This window comes from Porites lutea, chromosome 5, assembly GCF_958299795.1.
Source record: "Porites lutea chromosome 5, jaPorLute2.1, whole genome shotgun sequence".
NCBI classification, from domain to species: domain Eukaryota; kingdom Metazoa; phylum Cnidaria; class Anthozoa; order Scleractinia; family Poritidae; genus Porites; species Porites lutea.
The window spans coordinates 9,506,343-9,523,790 of record NC_133205.1 but is presented as its reverse complement, the minus strand read 5'-3'; the positions used below and the strand labels follow the sequence as shown (position 1 = coordinate 9,523,790).

The following is a 17,448-nucleotide window of genomic DNA, read 5'->3' as shown; positions in this document are numbered from 1 at the left end:
GAAGCTCTTGGGTTTAGTCCTCTCGCGGTCCTTTTCCAACATGGCGGGTCGTGGCAGAGGAAGAGGGAAAGGAAGAGGATTATCGTTTGATGTGGGAATGATTGGTTTTGGGCGTGGAGAAGCGTTACCTACCGCAATACTTCAACCTCCTCCACTTTTTCCAGTAAGTGAATTTCTCCTTGCTTGAAATGTGTGAATACAGAGGTATTGCTGCTAGGCAATTCTGCAGGGACGACTTTATTCACTTTATTAAAGAACGGGTCATATCACAATAGATCACATAGATGCTTTTGTTGTTTATTGAGATTGAAGTAGGTCGCATTGCATTCTATAGATTTCTCCCAAATTTATTCTCTTATTTTACCATACCAGCCACTTGATGTGAAGCCATTGCCACTCAGGCAGACAGATGCTGATGAATACATGCTGGCTCTGAAGCAGGAGTTGAGAGGATGCATGCGAGAGCTTCCTTACTTCATCAAGACCTCGGTCAAAACAAAGGGTGAGTAAAATTCAATATTTTCAATCAATATATGGCAAGATGAATCTGCATTCTGATTGGCTACCCAAGCAGGCACACTTGGAATACCAAGTTGGTCTTAAAAGAAAAAGTTCTCTTTCTGGCCGTATAATAAATCCTTTATTGAGTAAGCTTAATTGGTCAAGATGGTTGGATATTGGCCTTGTTCTGTTTTTGCATTTTTATTGACCTCTCCGAGTAAAAACACAAAAAAGAAATTGACCAATATCCCTCCCACTTTTCTTTCTAGCAGTCTTTGCTTGCCTTTTGGGTGCCTTACCCAAGTTATTGGCTGCATTGCCTGTGCAGGCTGGGGTGCCACAATAAGTGAAGCCTGAGTTTGAATGCAATGACCTCTGACTAATGCATCAGTCAATTCCAGCTGTGCCCATATATTATTATTATTATTATTATTATTATTATTATTATTATTATTATTATTATTATTATTATTATTATTATTATTATTATTATTATTATAGGAGGGTTCTCCAGATTTCAAGTGACAGAGATGATCAAGGGATTTTTTTGGGGGGGAGGGGGGGGGCAGGGGTGAGAAATTTTCAGTTCCAGGATTTTTGGGGGATTAGAAATTTGGCAAGTACTTTGTGGGTGGTTTGATTTAAGTAAGGATTTTTTGGGGTATTCAAAACAATCTGAAGATTTGTAGTATTGCCCACCTTTCCCGGCCTGTTTTAATATTTTTTGCTTCATATTGCATGTGTTTCATAGAACCAGCTAATAAGGCTTGGAAATTCAGCATGGGAATTTTGGGGGGTTAATTTTTGGTCTAGGGACTTTTTTGGTTTTGTTGGGATTTTTTTAGGCTTTGTGTTTTTGCCTATCCTCCCTGCAGACGTCCCCTGGGGTTCGTTCGTTACACATTCATTTCTCCCCCACAGAGAGAAATAAATGCGTGACAAACGAACCCCAAAGAACATCTGCAGGGAGGCTATTTTTTGCCCCCTTTGATCATCCCTGTCACTTGAAATCCAGAGTACTCCACTGGGCCTTAACCCCTTGGTTCCACAGTTTTGTATTCACCTCTCAAAGAGACCTTCATATTATCTGTGGTACTTAATTCTTAACCAACATTTTTACATGGTAGATATTGAGAGGTTCTCTGATAGATACAGAGAGAAGCAGACAGACGAAGGCTTAGATTGGCAGCCAGGTAACATCTCAGTTTTATTAATTTATTATATTATTTATCTGACCTTAAAAGGTGTTGCTCAACAGAACATGTTTTAAAGACTAATCCATCTCTCAGAAAAAAAATCTCTCATCCTTAACACACCTAATCAGAAATTTTCTTGCATTTACAAACAAAATGCAAATGAACAACGTAAACTCCCTGATAACGTTATCTTGCAGACTGGAAGTTATTTCCCAGCGAGCTTAAGATTAAAGTGAGAAAACACCGCCTTAACAAGAGCGCAAGTAAGTACTTAGAAAGAACATACCGTATTTACAGGACTGATTTTAAAAGTGCTGTGATTTTTCTTTGCTTAACAAGTTCATCGTAAAATTTGTGATTCATGCAGGCAAAGATTTCTATTGATGTTCTTTTAGGACCAAGGATTCCAAGGCTGGAAGGGAAGAATAAGAGAACATCTGATGCAGAAGCCTTGAAGCAACTTGATGTAAGCTATTATACAGTCATTAACTGATTTAGCATTCCATTCCAGGAAATTAAAGATACACATGTAGGATTCTGACCCTACTGTATATGATATAGATGGCACTGGATTTGAAGATTATCAAATGGGTTCATTGAGGTACCCAGTCTCCTATGAAGAATTATCCAGTTTTAGTATAGAATGACTAAATTTAGTCATTTAATACTAAAATGGGTGAAAAAGATGTGAAGAAATGGTTTTTAGCATTTTTGATAAACAGACTATAATAATATTCAACCTTTATAAAACTACCATTTTGCGTTGAAGAATATTATTGCAAACATGCATTAATCTTAGGTTTTCCTTCAGTCATATCAATTACACCCAGCTAATTTTGAAATGCAAAATAATAAGCCCCTCAGTGGATGTGCCCCCTCCAAAATATTATTAGCTCGTCCAAAATTTCTTTTAAAATAAGTCCTAAAGTTCTTCTGTTGGAATTTTATCTTGAGTTGGTATCCACAGAGAACCTAGTCACCTATTAGACTCAAGGATTTCGGTTACAAAGCAAAGGAAACTGATAAAAATGCTATATAAGTATATGTGTTACTTTTAATTCCAGGAAATGGTTAAGAAGGAGGTGGAAGAAGATCAGTCCGAAGGTAAAAAGGAAGAAGAAGCTGAGGACGAGAGTGGCGATGAAGAGCTTGAATATGATGAAGAAGAACAGGAAGAGGTAAATACAATTATTGTAAATATTTGGTTTGATTAACTGAATGAAACCACAATTTGCCAATGCAGACTCCAAAATAACGGCCAGTCAACAGACAATTTCTGGCCATGATAAACACTTGTCCGGACAAACTTTCGGTTTGCTGGTCATTTTGACCAGACACGTAAAAAAGCGACTAGAAAAAAAATACATTTTCACACCATCACATTTCAAGAGGACAAGCATCTTTTTGCTCTTAATGTTTTTGTTTGTTGGGCTAGTACATTCAAGTTATTACCCTTTTATTTATAACATTTTGAGTGGTCAGAAGAGAGACGTGACCCAGCTAAAATTTCTGTGGCCAGTCAACATGACCGGCAACAGTCCCAAATTTATTTTGAGCCCTTCAATGCATAGCCTCCTTTGCAGACATTCTAATGCCTAATGCATGACGAACCCCTAAGAAGGTCTGCGTGGAGGGCTATTCAATGCAAACATCAGCAAAGGAAATAAAGAAATTTATTTTAACCAAGTACTCTTCGTTTTCTTTGATACTGTATTTTGTTAATCACAGTCCGACTGCATCCCATTCAGAAAGGTTCTCATAAAAGGGGTGCATAAGGTAAGGCCATAAGTCACTGATCTCACAGCAAATTCTCCCAACAAATTTGTAAGCAAACATTAGGATATTTTACTAAAGAATCTAGCAGGTTACCAGGCTGTCATAACTGTATTTAATTGACAGTATGGTTTACCTTGACAGGAAAATGACTACTTGGTTTCCCATTTTGATGATGACGAAGATGCATTCATGGATGATGATGACATGGATGAAGGGCCTATATACTGATGAACCGTGGTGGCATTTTGAAGTCTAAGGAGCACTGTGAACAGACAGCAGGTGCAAGCCAGGTATCATAGGAATGATTGGCAGTCAGGATCACAATATTTATTGACAATCCAACAGTCACTGACAACATCAGTCTGTCTGAAGTCAGTTAGTACCAGTAGGCTCCATTAGAGCCACAGCTCTAGTTCAGAAACAGTTCCTTTCTCTTTCAAAGGGATAGCTACATGTATTTGGTGGTATGAGCTTAGCTTATTTCCTAACAAGAGTCCTGAGCACCTTGCCGTTCAGGGAACACCCACTTCCCTGCAGTGCAAAAAATTAATGTCTTTGTCTTTGAAAGAAAACAGATCCAGATCATTAGTGTGGGGAGCTTGTCCACAAGGTTTTAGTTTAACAAGCTGAAGTGCTCCTTTGTCCGACTGGAAGTAATGTCAGAACAGTGACCAAAGAACAGCTTCTTGTTTTTGCATGCTGTTGAAAAGTCATTCCATGAACTTTAAACTATCATGGACAAATTTTCAGCTTTATTCTTCTCCTAATAATAATATTATTTGATAACTTCAGTTGTATTTCATGCATGCTGGTCAGTGAGCTATTTGGTTAAGTTTTGTTTAAGAGTATAACTTGGAGATACTCTATGAAATCTCCTTATGGTGACTAATTTACTTACGGGGGGAGGATGCTTTCCTCAAAAGTCAGAACTTTCCAGCCAGATCTTGGCGGAACCATTCATTTTGACAAAACAATAAGCATTTTCTAAGAGTAAGTTTTCGCTGAAAAGCCATCACCTTCTTGCATGCTATTAAGGATTTGACTGAAGTGGCTGGATAATTTTGATTAGAAGTGAAATTTTCATTATGACTGGAATGGTCTGGCCAGGCAGTTCTGAAAAATGGAAAGTGCCCTGAGTTTATAACTCAAGGCAGTTTACAGTCAACTTTCTCTTAACGAAATAATACCTCTATAAGACAGACATCTCCTTAAAATGGACAAACAACACATCCTAAATATCACGGTCCCTGCTGTTCTTAAATCATTTTCTTTGACTCTTTATAGGAAAGACATGTACACCTATTACAATTATTAATACTAAGGCTGCACTCTTATAAAAATTGAAGGGTGCCAGTGCTCTGAACCTGTGAAAGCCGAGGTCACCAACATAATTATGATTTCTATGGAAAATCTACGATTTTCTAGTCACCCTGGCCAAGAGCAAAAGTTAGGCAGCAGGGACCACTGGGCCCTGCTAGAGTACAATCTTGAGAACTGTTCTAAGTGGTGTCTGTTTTTAACTTGTGTTGATTTCACTGTAGTGTAAAGGCCAGTTTATCTTGACCTAACTATAACGTCATTTCAGTCTAGAAAACATTGGGAACCAGTAGTTTCAATGGCCTGCTTCTGGGTGTGTTAACAGGCCTCTATTCTGCACCTTCATCAGCATGACTATTCAGGACTATGGCATATAAGAGTTAAAAACCTTTGCGTAACACTGCTGTTGGTAGACGCTGCTGGATGGGTAAATTACTGCTTTGTTGACAATGTAGAGAGTATCAATTTCTACATTTGTTCTTAGATTGTTCTGATTCCACCAAGTTCCAATTTGTGTTTTCCCACTTGTTCCTTTGAAGTTGTTTTGAGGCTTGTCCTCTTTATCTATATTGCCATCAATAATTATTTTCCTGTTACATGTACAAAGAAAAAGATGAATCACATGAATATGGTGCTCAACAAAGGTCATACTGATGAAGCAATACTTAATATGCATTATTGACCAAGTTTAAGGTCAGGATGGCTGGATATAATTTGGCTATTGCTTTTGGCATATTTGTGGACCAACATTAAGTCGAGGTCAAGAAAAAATTTTAAAAAAGAATGAGGCCGATATTCTAGATGTCTTGACTGACCAACCTTGGTCAATCAAGGATTTGTTAATGTGGTTCGGAGAGGTTCATTCCTGCAGAACAAATGTGGGAAATTCCAAGTGAGCCATCCAGGGTTGTCAAACAGTGCTGGTGACCACGGATATTGCCAGCTACTTCCATTCACCAGCTAATTAAAACGAAATAGAGGGAATATATCAAAGTGTCACCATTTCCCAGCACTGTCTTCTTTCAAACTTTGTCCTTGAAATTTTTTTTGACAACCCTGCCTATCAAAAACAAAAGATTCACTTAATCTTTTCCCCTGGCAGAAGCAGCCATGCAATAATTTATTATAAAATATAATTTAACAAATTAATTGTTAATGTTTCTTGGAACAATATTATTACCCTAACATTTAGATTCAGACTTGTGACCATCTACTGCTCTTACCGAGGATTCGCAAGGTCATTTTTGTTCCAAGTCCAAGTAACATGATACCACTGATTGTAATTTATTGTGGTCACTCCTGTAACATCATTGGAATAGAAACCAAACAACAATTTCTAAAGAGAGAGAGAAATATTGAAAAGGCATCAAAGGTTTTGTTGCACACAGTTTGTCATGGTTAGAGGTGCTGTACGTATTGTGTCCTATCTCTTCGCATATCATGAAGTACCTGTTTAATTAAACCAAGATGAAATCCTTTATCTTTGAGAGGTTCTCCATCACCTAAAACAGGTATCTCTTTACTGCTGCCCAATATGCCATCATCATGAAATCTCATTAAGCCCATGACAGACCATTCATCATAAGTCCAGAAATCTGCTGGTATACCATGTAAATTGATGTACTCCTGACCTTTCAGCTGGACTGCTTTCCCCATTAAACTTTCAACATACTGAGTGGTGTTTCGCCCTCCCTTTTGTTGGTACTCTAAATCAGAATAAAGCAAAAAATTGTTCCATTTTCATTAGCACTGGTTCATCTGTGCAAGGGGAGTGTTGGTGAGTCAGACAACTGACAACCATCACTGATATTTTGACAACTTAAAAACCCTGGTGGAAGGGAGCATTTATACTTAAACAGAATCCTTGGAAATGTAGTGTTTTAGTGGCATACATGTGAACATTGTGGGAGGGTCTATCGAGGAGAAGGAATTCCTTGGGTACCTCGATCTTCACCCATCCTCTTGCCACGAGTATCTTTTCACCTTAGATACAAACTTTCATCAGAGGTGACCTTTCCCTTGTCAAAATCCTACAACTGCTCCAGAAAAGCAGGTGGTAAAAATTTAGTTTTCTGTCCAATCCAGTTGATGGTCAGAGAAGTCACCTGTTACACCTCGGGGTACATAACGAACAAATACTTGTGCTTTTAGAAAAATTATTTTAAATAGCATACATGTAACTCTCAACTTATGTTGACTTACAACAAGTTCTGCTACCTGTTGTTATGTTTGTGATATTCATATTAGGACCAAAATTGACATTCAAATTGCCATTAAACTGGAATAAAACGGCCAAGGTTGCAGTTTGAAAGGCTTCATGGTTCATCTTTGGGATGTTCGTTTGGCATAGACTGTCTTGAAATGCCAGTTTCTGCCAACCCATTTCTGTACAGACCTACAGGTGCATGAAGGAAAAAAAAAAACAAGAATTTATGTGTTAAAAGAGTCGTGCAGTGCTCACAGTATAAATTTTTCCAGATTAATATCCAGTATATGATAGAACTTAACTCAGAAAAACTACATTTGATTTCTACACAGGTGGATCATTTTTTGAAACTAACTGAGGATTGAATCAAAGTCAATAAAAATTATTATCTTGAGTAGGCCACAGACTTATAGTAATGCCATTTTAAACATGTTTACTGAGGTTTAATAATCATGAAGCTGATAAACCTTGGGCCCTTACATTCTAAAACAAATTGGCCTTTAGATGTTAGTCTCACAGAAACGAGAACCAGATGACAAGCCAAGAAGAAACTCTAAACAGATCAGCCTGCTAATTAAACAGTGACTTCTCATTACTCCCTGCCACTGGGAACATTTCCCAGTGCTACTTGATAGAACTATCATTGCTCCGATCCCTCAGGGATTACCTGAAGAAATCCAGACATGAACCTGACTGAGCCATAATCACTAGCATTACCACATCTAAAAGAAAATGTTACAAGACAAGTTCTTTGGGTTAACTTGTGTTAATATAAGTGCTTTCAGTCCATGCTGATCCCTACAATATTTAGCCATGCACCTGTGAAATGAATGAGTACCAGGTCATTTTAATTATTGCTTATAATACTGATGATCATACCTCTCATTGCCAAAATCAAGTCAAGAAAAAGAGTCGGCAAACATGAATTACAGTGATGTCATTATCAGGCTATAAAATAATAAGGTATTCACACCCATGATCCAAAATTGGGAAGAAGGCCCACTGGACACTATTAATATTATTGATGGGCTATGTCCAGTACATAACAAACAAGAATCTAATATGGATTGAGTCTATTAACACATGCCCTTGTTTTCAATAAAATTTTGTAGTCCTTACCTCAAAGTGGACTGATTCACAGTGTTAAATAATGGTCCAGGTGCCCCTCGAGGACCAGGCTCTCCCTTTGTTCCATTTTCACCAGGAGGTCCTCGAATGCCATCAGTACCATTCTAGGAAAATAACATTTGATAACTCAATTACTGATAACTGTAGGTTGCAGGATCTTTAAACTATCAGGTCCTATCAGATGGAACAAGCTGAGAGTTCTTTTATAAAGAAGACCCCCAATATTGTTTCCTATTTGGAGAGGACATTTTGTCATATAGTCCATCATTGAGTAAGAGTACTGACAGTTCTAGATTAAAATATATCTTAATCACAACACGTATCAGCATAACCTTTCAAGATGACCTTGATCACCTTTCTGAAACAGGAAATTTTGTTATATAAATATTAATATATACTAATAATAGTAATATAACTGAAATTATTGGTATTTTCAAATTGTACTCACTATCTGTTTTCTCATTTATTTGTTAAGAGCCTACAGTTAATTTTGGATATCAGTGCAACCTACAGATTAGTTAGTTATCTGGTAGATGAAAAAATGAAGATGTAGATGTAGACTGCTGTGAATGTATTCTAATTTACCATCTTAGGTGATCTTTGAGTGCAACAAGTACCAGCACCAAAAATAAAAAATAGAATAAGATCTTTTTAAGAAGATTTGTAAAATGTTTGGAACTAAAACATAAAGATCAAGCAGGAAATTAATTACCACATTTACTATTTGTCCTGGCTCTCCTTTCTCTCCTTTGGTACCATTCTTGTTGAGAAGATAAGAAGAAATTGGAAACAATAATTAAGTCATTAAAATAGACAAACATTTATCAAGCTGTTAAATGCACGTTTTGAAGTGCTGGTTGCTCATTTTTCATGAAAATGATTGGAAAAAAAGGTCAAAAGTTTTTGCTGTTAATAATGTTCTTAACAAACTGACCTGTCCAGGCTTTCCCATATCTCCAGTTTTTCCACCCTGGAAGGAAAAGAATGAAAAAAGTACATTCAATTTGTAGGTTGATCACTCAGTTATTTGCAGGTAGCACTGAGCTGAAATAAATTATCAAAATATGAAGTTTTATCTTACTGGGCCTTGAGGTCCTTGATCCCCTTTCTTTGATCAAAAAAATAGAAAAGAACATTCAAGTTATGGTTATTAAAAAACTCAAAAGCTTTGTTTTTATTACTAGAATGTTAGTAAACAATATTAGTGAATAATAGAGTGAAGATTTTACCTCCCCTTTAGCTCCTGTACTTCCTGATATATTCTGTGAAATGATAAACGAATTATACACATGATCATGCTAAAGGAATTTTTCCAGATATTTATGAGTGTGAACAAGGACGATATATATATATATACATACTGTCTTACAAAATGAGTATGGAGAGAGGTTCAGCGTGTGATACTTCTGCAAGGATTATCTTTCCTGCTACTTGTGCAGTGACAGTATAATAATAATATTATACTGAAAAAATAATAAAATTTTCAATGTATATGTTACAGGTCAAAATTAAATTCAGGTTAAAATTTTTTTAAGCTAGGTTGATCTTCATTTTCCTTTGTCTCCTAGCCCTAAATACATGAATAATTAAGGCTAGCTAGGAGACAAAGGAAATTGAGAATCAATTAACCTAGGTTAAAAAATCTAGGCTAAAAAATTTTAACCTGAATGTAATTTTGACCTGTAACATGTAAGTGAAGTAAAAAAGACTTCAAGATTCCCAAATCTTTCCAGTAAACAGGGCAGGGGGAGGGGGCTGTAAGTAGGCTGCTTCTCATTTTGGAGAAATGGCTATAGGCTCCCTGTTATCTAGAGTAATGATGCCACCACCACATCTGGGAAATCATTGCATGGCAAGCAAGTCCCCTTTCCTGTACCCGTAGCCAAAGATGGTGTATCTTAAGGTCCCCTTTGCAAGGAATTTAATGGGCGTAATCATGCTAGCAGGGTAGGTGGGAAAAGGCATAAGATTGCTTTTCTGTAGAAAAAGCAGGAAAAATGGCTACTCCCACAAAATACCTTTACAGCTATGTACCGCCCTATGAAGTCATTTTCTTGGGATTTATAATCTAGGATATGATGTGATTATAATATTTCAAATCTGTTTTGGTTCACAATTTAAGCACCAAAAAAGTGATGATAAATCTAAATTTGGAGGGCTATGGGTAGCACATGTCCAAAACCGTCATCAGACCTAAGGGCTTCTTGAAATGGATATTCAGTCATTGAACCTCAAAGGACTGAAAATGCACACTGCATACACGGTCTATCGCAAGCTGAAATTATGTTTTTCCAAGAAGATAAATGTCAGTGGAAGGACTCCATTCAAAAACATCCCCTCTAAAGAGGAAATATGTAGCCAAGGGGTGTTTTTCTAATGGAGACCGTCAGTTGGGGTTAAGCATTACCATAAACTTCTGCCAATAAGCTCGATCTGGGCTTATACAACTTTGTAAGGGTTTTGGGAAGGCTTATGAAGGGCGGGGCTTATATCCAGGGGGCTTCTAACCGAGCTGCAAAAGAGCATTTCAAAACAGTGCAAGATACTAAGCAGTACTGATCGAAATACCTTTCGAATTTACTCAAAACATCATAACAAATCTAACTCATTTTAATACAAGCAAAAGAGGGCTTATATCCAGGGGCTTTTTAACTGCAGGGATGTATTTTTTGTTTACAGGTAGATGGGCCAATAACTGGGGGGACTTATATTAGCTGAAGAAGTTAACAGTATTCAAATGCCGTACTAATGCATTTCCACCAATAAGAACTTGTTTTCCATGAGCAGGCTCAAACACAATGTTACCATCTTCACCAGCTTGTAAAACAAGGCTTCCACCTTTTGTAACAATTTTTGGAGGATTCCTAAAATAATAAGCAAACACAAAGCAAAGCAAAGATCAACTTAAATTTACCTGTTTTGTTTGAAAATTTGAGTATTTGGTGGTGACTAACCTGGGGGCCAGAGGGGTTTTTCTTTACCTAATTCCTGATGGTTTGCAAGGAAGCTGTGACAACGAGGCGCATGAACACAGTTTATTTCATCCAAGGTGTTTCAACAATGGACCTCTGTGGCCAGGGTAGGTGGTAACTATTTTTATGCGGGAAGGCTCCGCCCCAAGGTCCAAACCCTTATATCCTCTTATAAGCCATTTTTCACAAAAAAGGTACCCCTTTCATATACCTCATTTAGAATTTTGCATCCCTTTTAACTGCTGTAAATGCCTTGGCATTTAAATAGGAATTAATCACAAATACAGACCGTTACCCGACTTTATAAAGCCATAAAATTCATCCATTCGGCCCTTTGGGCCCTTTCACAGACCCAAATGACAGATTTCCCTACCCATTCATATACTTCAATGAGTAAAATCCCTACCCCTTTATTTACCTGAAGCCAGAAAAAGGTATCCCTTTGGGGCGGAGCCTCCCGGTATAGGCCATTATAGGGCTACCCCTGCCCCCTTCCCCCCCGGATGTTTTACTACGGAAGCTCCCAGGGAGCTCTGGAAAACAAAAACCTTAGGGCATTTTCGCAGAGCTCTACCTCGATTTTAATGAATTTTTTCTCTGAACCACAAACGATTAATATTGATAATGTAACTGCAATATTACACGTTGTATGTACTGTGATGGCTGAATCAGTCGGTGCAGTCAAAAGGTGGTCAACCATCTGACTATGCAGAAATGACCACATGTTTTATTCGGATTTAATTTAGCATTACCTACATTGTAGAAAGCAATTAATCTTATCAAAATATAATTCTTTAGACTCTTAGGTATCGCTCGAGATAAGGCAAACTAAACGCTGTGGTTTGATTCGATTCTCGCACAGAACACACGCTCAGCGGGGACAAGCCACGCAATATATATGACTTAAGTGTGCTTTTCTTTTACATCGTAGGGAATTGTTACGCTTAAACATAAACTTAAGGATTATATTCAAAATTTGACAAACCTTGCTGTGTTTTCAGTGAGACAACAGAGCAAAATACCAAGGATCATAGCGGACGACTGTACCTCCACCATTTTCGTTCGCTTCAAGAGGGGGGCGTTACCTGACAGGGCCCGGAAATAATCCCTTGTTATTTTTTAAAATCTGTTGAATATACCTACCATACTCAGGAATTACGCAGCTTTTTCGCCAAACTGATTGCCGTCATGAAAGGAAACCGTATTTATTGTTGAAGAGATTAGCTAGGGATGATTTCTTGTATCAAAAGAAGCGCTTTTATTTATGGGGATGGACACAACGGCCTGGACCCAGAGCGAGTTTAAGCAACCCTCTTTTTTGGCGCGAAAGTGCAAGAGCACGCGAGAACAGATGGTAATTTACATATCCGATGTCACGCAACATTTGAAATTGTTCGTGCATTTTTCATAAAGACCAAAAAACAACGCTTTATCGTGATTTCGATTTATCATGTCGAATTTAGAAAAACTGTGAACTTTCATGAGGATATGTCGTAAACTAATAGAGCATGGGGCTGCAAGTTGAGGTACTTTTACAAGGAAGTGGCGCAGTCTTGCCCCCACAGCCATACATTTCCTTGTAGTTTGCCGGAAGTTTGCGACTAATCCTTATGAAACTTCGCAGTTTAACTAAATTCGGTAAGAAAAATCGATCTATTGTTTTGGTTTTTTGAATAAATGAAGAATAAGAAAATTACCATTTTACGTGACATCTTCGAAAAGGGTTATTGGTACGTGTTACATTTTACATGGGCGAATCAGAAACTTCTGTTGGAAAAGTCAAATGTCACTTATATATCTCAAATGGTTCGCGCAATTCCGTTTGGAAAGCTTTCTAAATGTGGGCTGTGTTTCGATGCGATACAATTTTTCCACTCTTTTTGGTCTGATCAGAGGATTTGGATAGATTGATTTTACTTAAACCGTGAAATAGATAGTAGACTAATACCCAGTATTACACTCTCATTTCATTGTTTTCTTTTGTCTGTTTTGTTTACTCTGTGCTATTTGGCACTAATTGTTACATATTGTTTCATGCGTTTAGTAAAATCACTCTATACTTTGTAATGCGTCTTTCTTCCACTACGTCTAGTTTTCTTGTAGTTTTACGTTTACAGTATGCACAACATTTCCATCCGCGCAGTTTGTGTAATGATAAGCCCCCTGAGAAACCAGGTTACAGCAAAAGTAATGCCTTTGACACTCTTTTACTTTTTTCTCCTGGTCCCTAAGTGAGCAAGAAACTGAATATAAAAAAAAGAAAGGAAAAGAGAACAAAGGGAGCAAGAGAGAAAAATCTAAATAGATTCATGTAAAAAAGTCCAAATTTTGGCTTATGCACATGTGCAAAAAACAAAAAAAACCTGCTTAATTACATCTGATTAGTCTGAAAAAGATGTCCCTATTGTTGCAGAAATTATGTTAGGCCATTCCCAAAAAGTGAAAAATGCAGTTTTTTCCACTACTGGCTGACTGTCTTAAAAGAGTTAAAGTGCTTATATTACCAAATGGAATCTCACTGATTTTAAGTTAACTGGCCAGATCCTATCACTGTACTACTGAAAAGAAGGTTGAAATTCTTTAGACATAGATTTGTAGGATTATTTGAAATTATTCGCAGATGAGCAAATAAGTAGGCCAAATTCTGAGACAAATGAAACGGAAGTCAATCAGTCATGATGCAATATTGCTTGATTCACGTGACTTGAATGCATGTGTTCTCATCTTGGCTGCTGGTGGTAGTGAGCAGGAAGGATACCATTGTTTAAGATCACTCTTTCCTCTTTTCCTTCACTGATGGCTCACTCAGCAAGTTCAAAAAATTGCAGAGAAGCAGTATGGTGCAGAGTGATGCTGGTGTAAACATGATGGCAGGCTTTCCAAGCCAATATAGACCCTGCATCATTACAGTCATGACAATTAACAGTATCACTGTGCTTGCTAATTTCAGGGACCTTGGCCCTGCATACAGCAAAAGACCACATAAAACTTCAACATATCCAATCATGATGCGATGAAGTTCTGGATTCACATTTCGACCAAACCACACCTTTATAGGATGAACTTTTGCCAAGTCAACAAACTCTCTTTTCTGGTGGGTTGAAAATAAAAAACAATACTGTGATAAGCAACTGAAAAACTTCAAAAAGAGAAGGCTTATTGATGTACTGTAAATGATCTAATAGACGCACTCTCTCAAATAAATGCCTCTTGTCTAATAGACACCTCCCTTTTATTTTTTTGAGTTTGAATTAGATTCCTCTCCTTAACAAATGCCCTCTACTCTCCTCCTAATAGATACCCCCCCCCCCGCCCCCCATGACAATTACTTCAAAATACTAGGAAATAGCAAAAAAGGGGCAAAATCAGTTAATTTAGACCTCATTTGCACTTTGCAAAAATTTTGTTTTACTTGCAAAAAATCTGTCAACAGGAAGCCATTTCTAGTGCAAACAAAGGATAGGATAACGATGACAGCACAATGACCCTGAATGAGAATTCTGACATTGAGGTTGAAATTTGGATCTGCAGATGGACTAGACATATCAATGGATGGACTGGATATTTTGCTATTTTATAAACTCATTTTATTACTAGTGTTGTTGAGTTTGCTTTATGCATCAGTCAATTCCAGCTGCACCCAGCGCCCCCCCGGGCTGACTCTCGGGCATTAGCATTTTTTTTGCCTTGGATGGCAAATTCCGGGGGGTGGGGACTCTTGAGCTGTCAAATCCCCCGGGGTGGGGACGAAAAAAGAGGGCAAATGCCCCGTCCTCCGTAAACACTGCAACATTTTTCATTGATCGCATAGTTGAATAGTGCCGTTTTAAGCATTTTAATTTGAATTTTTTGTTTCAGTTAACGTCTTCCTTTGTAATAGTGCTATGATTCTAATTAAGACTTCACGCCGCAACGACATGCACCAGTTTATAATTTTGGTATTGATGTAAAATTATAACCATTAAAATAATAGAGTGCTGTCAAGTTATATGTTATGAATAGTTTTATAAAAATGAAAGGATGTTCTTCAAATAATATCAACAGAAATTTGATTCAATAACCAAAAAACGTTGATTCACGTCGATAGCTCCCGATTTCGCAATGTAATTCTGGCTCGATAAGCAATGAAGAAATGCATGCATAAAATCAAGAACATGCCTTTACAAACCTCTTCCTGATTTTTCCTGTCCTTGGCAGATGAGCCAATCTGCTTTCTTTCCCAGTAAAATCCTCTGTGTAGTTATTTTCTGATAGGAAACCGCGTGCGTGTCAAAAGCTCAGGAATGGCCCCGGGGTTGGCGAATGCCCGGCCCCCGGGCAGCACAAAATTTGCAAATGCCCCACCCCTGGGACTGACAAGGTGGGCAAATGCCCCGCAGTAGCCCGGGGGGGGTGCTGGGCGCAGCTGGAATTGACTGATGCATTACACAGTTATGAGAATAGGGTCATGTTCCATTTTTATTCCGATCCCCCCACCTTCCCTAGGATGAGCATCCTCAGCAGATAACTGGTAAGTAGGAATCTGTTTTCAAAGGAAACAACAAAAATGAGGCGCGTAGGAAAGGTTTTTTTTTCAAAGGGTTCTGACAAAAAAATGAGGTGGAAGGGTGGAAGGAATCCACTCATCCACCGGAGGGGAGGGGGGTTTGGAAAAAAAATGGAGTGTCTCATAAATGCAAAGCCTTTTAAACGCCCCCTATCTATTTAACGCCCCTCTTGGAACCCTACAGTACAGTTGAATAAACATTCCGAGCATCTATTACATCATATTAACAGTACATGATATACACTAGTTTGTTACTGACAGTCCACTGCTGACAACTGCAAGGCCTCGTCTTCGATTGTGCGTGAGATTAATTAACTCATCACCTACGTACAGATTGCTGTTATTACAACAGCAAACTCTTCGGGCGCGAGAAGGCAAAATCAGATGATACGTATGATTACTTGCTCTACTAGAAACGTTACAGACTAAATTTAGACTTAGAGAACCACAGATCTTACCATTTGCTTGTGAACTTCTGGAGCCATTTTGTCAGTAATTTTCACGAGGCCTGCTGTACAGAAGGCAAAAACCAGCAATCCTGAGATTGAGCTTTTGATGGCTTTATTAACCATTTTACCTACAAAGCGAGGTGTAATAAGCAAATAATTATAATTCCAATATGGCTTCCACGGTATAAAGCGCAAGGCGTTATTTGCTGCTAGTCACGTGATCTAGAGGGTAAGGGGGATAGGGGGAGGGGGTGTACTGTTAAAAGCTTGTAAAAGAACGAATAAATAACTTTTTCTGTTTTGTTTTTGGGCAAGAATAATCTGAAATAGCAAGAATAAGCAAGACTAAGCAAGCATAAGCAAGAATTGAGCAACAATAATCTGACCTAGCTCATTCTCCCTTGGTTTGAGTGATCAGTGGTGGCTCAACGGGAGGACCCCGCCCGCGCCCCCCACCTCATTTATAGGCCTAGTCTATTCCAGGCGTTCAGACAGTGGAGTGCGACGCGAAGTCAGAGTGTAGGACCCGGGCCTACCCCGCCCAATCGCCGTTTTCCCTTGTCGCATCTCTTTGCACTGTCCCCACAATCTGAACGCCTGGAACATGCTAACCAACCTGAAGCCCGCAGGGCTAAGAGAAATTATTTTCTAGGCCGGGCCCCCCTCTTTGGATGAGTGGGAACTCCACCTACATAGATCTGAATCTGCTACTGGTGATAAAGTTAGGCCTATAAAAGGGGGGATCCTTGGATCTACTACAGTGTTTTTAATCAATTGTCTACAGCTATTTCAAGAAAGGTTGTCCGAAAATACAGGACTTAAAATTACGAAGTAAACATGTCGCCCGATGCGCGGACGAAAAAATAAGCAAAACAGAAAATAAAGTTACGGTCGCTCATTGTGTTGTTGAGCACCTTGACCATCAAAATTGACAAGTCTTATATAACGTCTATTTTAATAATCAAGTAAAAAATCTCTTTAAAAAATGGGACGGGATCGGGATTCAGGCGTAAAATAGGGCGGGATCGCGGGATTGCGAAGAAAAAAAATGCGGGAAAGAGGGATTTGAGAACCCCTATTGTGGACCCTCATCAATACGCTGTTCCTGGCACTGTAGCTGCATGTCGAATCTTCTACTTTTGCTTTCCTTCAGCATGAGCAAACATACGTTTATGGCCTCTTGTGCCACTTATTCAAATTTCTCCGAAGAACAGTGAACTCAAAACCACCCACAATACCTTTCGGGTTTGTCGCGTGCACTTCATCCGACAACCTTTCTCGAAATCAATGTATGCAAGTGAGCAGCTCGGTACCTGAAGAGTGGTATGGGGAAGAGAGATGTGAAGGAAGCTACTGA

The 17,448-nt window shown here is 38.4% G+C and overlaps 3 protein-coding genes across 3 annotated transcripts; 1 reads left to right on the top strand and 2 right to left on the bottom strand.

Moving 5' to 3' along the window:
- The first annotated feature begins 7 nt into the window (after positions 1-7).
- On the top strand, positions 8-3,701 carry LOC140937568 (DNA-directed RNA polymerase III subunit RPC7-like). The gene is made up of 7 exons (XM_073387123.1): positions 8-163; positions 373-502; positions 1,629-1,694; positions 1,895-1,960; positions 2,093-2,163; positions 2,762-2,875; positions 3,615-3,701. The coding sequence occupies exons 1-7, from the start codon at positions 41-43 to the stop codon at positions 3,699-3,701; spliced, it is 657 nt and encodes a 218-aa protein (XP_073243224.1). The 5' UTR covers positions 8-40.
- A 180-nt stretch (positions 3,702-3,881) lies between these two features.
- On the bottom strand, positions 3,882-12,166 carry LOC140937878 (uncharacterized). The gene is made up of 14 exons (XM_073387448.1): positions 12,082-12,166; positions 10,871-10,988; positions 9,354-9,386; positions 9,206-9,232; positions 9,059-9,094; positions 8,837-8,884; positions 8,457-8,482; positions 8,410-8,413; positions 8,116-8,228; positions 7,664-7,718; positions 7,008-7,185; positions 6,240-6,496; positions 6,014-6,126; positions 3,882-5,380 (listed from the first exon to the last, which is right to left on the bottom strand). The coding sequence occupies exons 1-14, from the start codon at positions 12,150-12,152 to the stop codon at positions 5,155-5,157; spliced, it is 1,305 nt and encodes a 434-aa protein (XP_073243549.1). The 5' UTR covers positions 12,153-12,166; the 3' UTR covers positions 3,882-5,154.
- Positions 12,167-13,827: 1,661 nt separating this feature from the next.
- LOC140938592 (transmembrane protein 35B-like) lies at positions 13,828-16,240 on the bottom strand. The gene is made up of 2 exons (XM_073388088.1): positions 16,101-16,240; positions 13,828-14,187 (listed from the first exon to the last, which is right to left on the bottom strand). Exons 1-2 carry the CDS (start codon positions 16,212-16,214, stop codon positions 13,867-13,869), a joined length of 435 nt encoding a protein of 144 aa, XP_073244189.1. The 5' UTR covers positions 16,215-16,240; the 3' UTR covers positions 13,828-13,866.
- Positions 16,241-17,448: the final 1,208 nt, after the last annotated feature.

What these genes read in the sequence shown, in the direction of transcription:
- LOC140937568 (XM_073387123.1), top strand. Translation starts at nt 41, where the DNA reads ATGGCGGGTCGTGGCAGAGGAAGAGGGAAAGGAAGAGGATTATCGTTT. An exon ending in AGGCTTAGATTGGCAGCCAG is followed by an intron (nt 1,695 to 1,894) that starts GTAACATCTCAG and finishes GTTATCTTGCAG; the next exon opens with ACTGGAAGTTATTTCCCAGC. An exon ending in AAGCCTTGAAGCAACTTGAT is followed by an intron (nt 2,164 to 2,761) that starts GTAAGCTATTAT and finishes TTTTAATTCCAG; the next exon opens with GAAATGGTTAAGAAGGAGGT.
- LOC140937878 (XM_073387448.1), bottom strand. Translation starts at nt 12,152, where the DNA reads ATGGTGGAGGTACAGTCGTCCGCTATGATCCTTGGTATTTTGCTCTGT. An exon ending in GTACAGGAGCTAAAGGGGAG is followed by an intron (nt 9,233 to 9,353) that starts GTAAAATCTTCA and finishes TTTTGATCAAAG; the next exon opens with AAAGGGGATCAAGGACCTCA. An exon ending in CAGGACAAATAGTAAATGTG is followed by an intron (nt 8,483 to 8,836) that starts GTAATTAATTTC and finishes TTCCTGTTTCAG; the next exon opens with AAAGGTGATCAAGGTCATCT.
- LOC140938592 (XM_073388088.1), bottom strand. Translation starts at nt 16,214, where the DNA reads ATGGTTAATAAAGCCATCAAAAGCTCAATCTCAGGATTGCTGGTTTTT. An exon ending in CAGAAGTTCACAAGCAAATG is followed by an intron (nt 14,188 to 16,100) that starts GTAAGATCTGTG and finishes TCAACCCACCAG; the next exon opens with AAAAGAGAGTTTGTTGACTT.